We start from the raw sequence: 6000 nt of genomic DNA, 5'->3' as shown, positions 1-6000 counted from the left end.
GACTAATAGTGTGGATATATACATGCATATATTTGTATCATTTTTGGTGCCGCCGATTGCAACCAAAAGGAGAGGTGCACATCTACATGTTATAGCAGTTCTATATACAAAATTTCAACGTTCTGAGGCTATTCGTTTTTGAGTTATGCGAGATACGTACGTACAGACGCCACGAAAAAAAATCTCGTTTTAATTCATTTTAAATCAGGTTTATAATTCGTTTGGGGGAAAAGAGTCCTTTATTCTATCTTTACGAGCAGATGTCACGAGAAAACACTGTTAAATTGCATTCGATAGCGGTCAAAAAGGATATTTTTGCTGAAATATGGTACCCGGAGCTTTTCGTGATTACAATATTTCCTTTTACTTCGTACAAGGAAGTAAAAATTAGACTTAGCCGCACTTAAACAACTTTTAAATTGTTAATAATTCTACAACTATAACATGCAGTTTAACTAAAGGCATAAAAACCTTGACCGGAAAATAAGAACAATATAATACCATCATTTTCAAAGCAAAAACAAAATCCACAATTTACAAACATATAAGAATAAAGAAACTGAGCTCACTGAATTGACTAACAGAATGGATATATTTTTGGATGTATTTATACACTTTTGGTGCGGCCGACTGCAACCAAAAAGGGAGGTGTACATCTATATTTTATAGCAGTCCCACATACAAACTTTCACGAGAACATATGCTGCATTAATGGTGTTTTTGTCAACAGTTACCATATGACGTTATGATTATATATATTTGCATTGGGGGGGGGAATTTATCTAATGTGTTGATTAAATAATTTGAGATGAGAGAAAACTCAGTGTAATTTTTCTTCCGAACCTCTGGCAAGCTGAAAGATTAATTTAACTAGAAAGAACTTGAAAGATAATATAAAAACGATCTACACTTATCTTCCTTTTGTATTAAATTCATGGATTTTAGTTGTAAAATACCCATTAATATTTCAGCTGGTTCAAATACAAATACTGAAATATTAAAATATTTCACTGTCAGATGCATTTATATATATCTTATTAATTCAATCGTATTTGTGTTTCATTTGAAACTTGTTTGAGGCTCGTTCAGCATCGAAAACGTTTGTCAGCGTTGACAAGCAACGGAAGGCGACTTTTCGGGTGTTCCAGCCATGTAGCAAAATTTTAAAGTAATTAAAAGTTCGGCCTTATAATTCGGATTTTGGAACAGAATAACTTTGCAGTGTATTTTTGGTTAAACTTTTCTAGAAAAACAGCATAAAAATAATTTAAATAATAAAAATAATATAACAAATATAATACAAATTAAAAAATAACAGAAAAAAACCAAAGTTAGCAGATTTCTTCGACATTCGGGGAAGAATCTGACATTTGCAAATTTTAGAAAATCCGAACTTGCGAAAATTCGCCCTAAAGTAAAATTTTACGGGGGCGAGAAATATGGTCAGAAATAGAAATATTTTGGAAATTGGCTGTGAGGGGCTTTATGAGAAATTAAGGTCCGACGTTGATATAATGACAGAGTGATTTGCTGCATTCACGATGCCAGCTGATAGTGATAATAAATCGATAAGTAATACTTATCTTGAATGTAAAAAAAATAGTGCTTAGCGATTAGAGATTTCTTATCTATTATCAATTCTTGGAAGTATTTGTCATTTTTGAGAGGGTGTCACTAGTATAAGGAATTTCCTGTCTCAGCTTCAAAAGTCGAAATGAGTTCTTTCGATGAATTTGTGTGTTTAGATGATTTTGAAAAATATGCCCTCAAAGTTTTAAGCAAAAAAGTTGCAGATTATTATGCAAGTGGAGCAAATCATCAACAAACGCTATGTGAAAACTGTGCGGCATTTTCCAGGTCTGTATATTTTCGGCTTTCTTTTCTGCGAGAAAAATACAGTTTTTCTAATATTATTATGATTATTATATTAAACAAGTTTTCTATTTTTCATATTTACTCAGATATTGTTATTATTGCATTCAGATACGATAATGTAAAGTATTGTCTTAATACTGCATATTTAGCATCACAGTGTGATAAATAATTTAATGAATGTGTTCCAAGTTTAAAATTTAAATTTTAAAGTACAAACGTTTCATTATAAATACACCTTCCATATGTACAAGGTGTTCAGAAAAGATAATTACAGGCCTTTTCCACTTTCATATTGGTCACAGAACTGTAGTTCCAATTACAATGGTGAAGAATTTTATCAAAACAATCTCAGCCAAATCATTTTATCAAACATTATAAATAGATGTTTTCAGTATCTCAAAATTTAGTTTTTTAAAATGTTACCATAGATCAGAAAATTCAGTAATAAAGTAGTCATTATTTTTTATTAAATTAAGAAAGATGTTTTGTGCAATTGCGTAAAAATTTTAGCATCATGAAGCCAGTTACCAAGTTCATAAGAAATGATGTTTAACCCAATACAGAACTGCCGATGACCAAAACAAGAAATCCAAGAAAAAATTTTTAGATTTATCTGCTATATTATATTAAATAGAAGAGGCATACATTTCTTCCCTTTTCTCTAAATGAATTTTGTGGGTGAAGTTAAGGAAATTCCTGTATTTAAACTTAAAAAGAATAATGACATTTTACTAATCTTCTACATAAAGATCAAATTAAAATTGAATTTCTTCTTGACGAAATCATTTTTTACCCAGTATTGTAATTAATTTCATAATATTCTCTAGCATAATTTCAAAAAATTTGAGACTGGAAGTAGACGATTATTGATACCCATATTTAACGAAAGAAAACTTGCAGCCATCTTTTTCAATATCGTATATTAATGTAGTATAACAACCAGTTTTCCTATGAGAAAAACTCTAGAAAAAAACAATATCTTATCTACACAAATTCACAAGCATATATTTAATATGTATTTATAACCAAACTGCTATAGAACCAAAGTTATAAAATAATGTTATTTTCTCAAGTTCACGTATTTTTTCAATAATCAAAAATAATTTTAAAGTTATTAGATAAGTGGAATTTAAATTAAAAGTAATATATAAGTATTGTACATACTACTTGAACACAAAATCTCTTTAAATGGAATAAACACGATGTGGGAATGTTGATGAGTTACAGCAGGCATAATATGAGGCATACTTCACATTTTTCAGTAATGCATAATGATTAATGTGTTAAGATAATTTTTATTTTCCTACAGTAGTGTCAATAAATTTCTTTTAAATGACTATCAAAACTAGGTCAGCGCATTTCACGTGAATTGTCGGATGCAAATTTAAAATAATGAATAGAAACCTGCATTTTCTACAACCCAAAGTTATATTAAAAAGAATAATTTTTCAATCAAGCAACTTTTCAATCAAGTGACAAATCTGTGACTACCGCGCTGTTTGTATGTGGTAGGGTAGCAGGCTGTTAAAGAAGAATGGCCCGAAGAAGGCAGAAGACATTGATGTTCGAATCGCGACGAAGACATAGTAGGTGTTTGCAACTATATTGTGTTGTAAAGTTACATTATGTTAATCTAACCAATTATTATGATTTAGATCTTTACTGTCAATTCTTCTTTCCATTTCCCTACCAGAATGAAAATCAGGTTTGAGAGTATTCAAGGTTAGGTTTTCGGATTAAGACACAGCGCGTTTCTGCTTCCCGAGGCCATGCTATTAGGTTTTTGCTAGCTCAGATAAGACAGTATTATTCAGCTTCCGTTTCGGAAATTCGAATCAGATGATGGAAAAGCTTTCCGCTGGCAGCTGATATTTCCAAGATCCCGGATCACCGACGTCCTTAAAGAATTATATAGCAGTCCAGCAGAAGGCCATTTCGAAATAATGAAGAATTTTCATAGAGTCGAGAGCGCTTCTGCTGGAGTAATGCAAGGAATGACGAGCAAAAGTGGTGCCAATTTTGCAATGCCTGTGCGAGTCAAAAAGGGCTGAAGAAAGGCAGCTGAGGGAAGCTGCAATGTTACAGTGTAGCAGCAACTTTTGAACGCATCGCCTTTGATATCCTGGGACTTCTGCCACGAACTGTTGATGGCAACAAATTGTCACTGATTATCTCACCAAGTGGCCTGAAACGCATCTTGTTCCTGATCAAGAGGCTGTTACAGTAGCTGAGGTAATGATACAACATTAGATTTCTAGTTCGGAATGCCTCTTCAGTTACACTCCGATCAAGGAAGAAATTTTACCTCGGCTGTAATTAAAGAACTTTGCAAGCTACTCGGCATTGACAAAACCCAAACGACATCTTTATATCCGTAGTCTCATGACATGGTAGAGGGGCTTAATCGAACCAACTTTAATAACCTCTAGATGATGGTCTCCAGAAGCCAACAGGACTGGGATCAGAAATTACCCCAGTTATTTCTGGGCTGTTGCAGTGCTGTCCACAAAACTACCGGCTTTTCTTCATTGCAGATGCTTTTCGGTCGTGACCTTCGTCTGCCTTGTGATCTCTTGTTATGTCGCCCTCCGGATGCGCCTTCATCGCCTGAGGAGTAAATCAAGATCTCAAGGCATGATTTGAAGTGATGCAGAAATTTGCATGAGAGCGAGTCAACTTAGCGGCCTATATATAACTGTTACCGCATCTGACCCTCTTATGCCTTCCAGTAATTTCGAGAAATGGAAGGTACTAGGATTTCTTGGCGGCCGGAGGGAAAACTGTATAAACACGGAAACAGCACCGGTTTCTCATTTGTTGTTTAGGGCAGCGTGGTTCGGAGTATTGAGATAGATATCTCAGTATTTGCTTCGATATTTAGATATGCCAAAGAATTGTCGTCTTTTCTCTCTGTCAACGTATGTGGTGGTAGGTTTTATAGTAGCATATAGGTTGGATTCCATTATATATATAATCTTGTTTTGAAAACTGCAAAACCATGAAGGAATCCTACGAGCAAACTGAAACTTAAGGTAAATGCCCAAAAGATATAGAATGCAAATGATTGGAATTTCAGAAAAACCAGCTCCCTTAAATTGTCATTTTGGCCATATAAATAGAGGACTGTAGAGGAAACGTAAAAAGTGGGTATATATCATCTGCTCGATTTACAATCCTATCATCCAGCAGCTCATAGATCAACTTTAGGTAATTTTCTTAACAATAATGTTCCTGTTGTGTAGATAATTGTCTGATCGCGTTATTTTCTGATTTAAGAAAATCTTAATTTTATTTGATTCTGAATTATTTATTTTAATGCTTTAATTTTGGGGAAAAACAGATGCTTCTAAGAATATTATTTAGTTTAAAAGAATATTATTTATTTTCTTTTTATTTGCAATTTTTGTCCAAGCTTTGATTCATTGTGAAAAGAAGCAGGGAAAGGAGGCGATTTTGCTAAGTCATGATTTCGCGCGTTGTTTTGTCCTTTAGAATGTTCTAGAAGAAATTTCTTTTGTGCAATTGACCTTTAGGACAGGAAGTACGTGACAGAAGGGTCAGAGGTTGCCACTTAACTTCCGATGTAAGTCATTCTGGTTTTGGCGATCGGGGGTGCGGTTGTTGGCTAAGTGAAGAGGGGCGCGCATGTGTGATCACCCTAATTCTGTCATTCGGGGAAAGAAACGCAAATTTTGTCCAGATTAAGGGGGCGATAAATGAAGCCATTGTGGGAGCCCGTGTTTTGTGGAGGAGACGAAGAAAATTCAAGTTTGAATCACTTTTGGGACTGACCTTTTGACTAAGACTGGAACTTCGAACTTGCTCTTAGGTTGAGCGACAGAAAGGAGGAGATATAATTTCGTCGTGAGATGTGTTTCCGGCGGGAAGCGGCAAATATGCTCCCCAGCCGCGTTTTGGCAAAAAGGCGAAATGGAAGAGTGTGGAAATTATTCTGAAATATCTAAAACACTTTTGGACTGACTTTTCGACGGTGAGGTATTGCACTTGGAGTTCTGGTGATGAATAAGGAAGGGTAGTTCGTCTTCCAGTTGTGCCTACGGGAGGGAACGGCAGTTAAGCTAACCGGCCACAGACTTGCTCTATATCTGTATCGGAAAAACCAAG

General features: G+C 34.6%; 1 protein-coding gene across 1 annotated transcript in view; it reads left to right on the top strand.

The window, feature by feature from the left end:
• The first annotated feature begins 1654 nt into the window (after window positions 1-1654).
• The window catches only part of LOC118203367 (2-Hydroxyacid oxidase 1-like), a 31789-nt gene continuing 27443 nt past the window's right edge, over window positions 1655-6000 (top strand). The window contains exon 1 of the mRNA XM_085819228.1: window positions 1655-1857. Within this exon, the coding sequence (XP_085675354.1) occupies window positions 1715-1857 (143 nt within the window). The 5' untranslated portion in view covers window positions 1655-1714. The remainder of the gene's footprint in view (window positions 1858-6000) is intronic.

This window comes from Stegodyphus dumicola, chromosome 6 (genome assembly GCF_044657685.1).
Source record: "Stegodyphus dumicola isolate Sdum_Otavi_A_Nest chromosome 6, ASM4465768v1".
Lineage (NCBI taxonomy): Eukaryota > Metazoa > Arthropoda > Arachnida > Araneae > Eresidae > Stegodyphus > Stegodyphus dumicola.
Note: the sequence above shows the minus strand (reverse complement) of the source record. Positions and strands in the feature narration are given on the sequence as shown.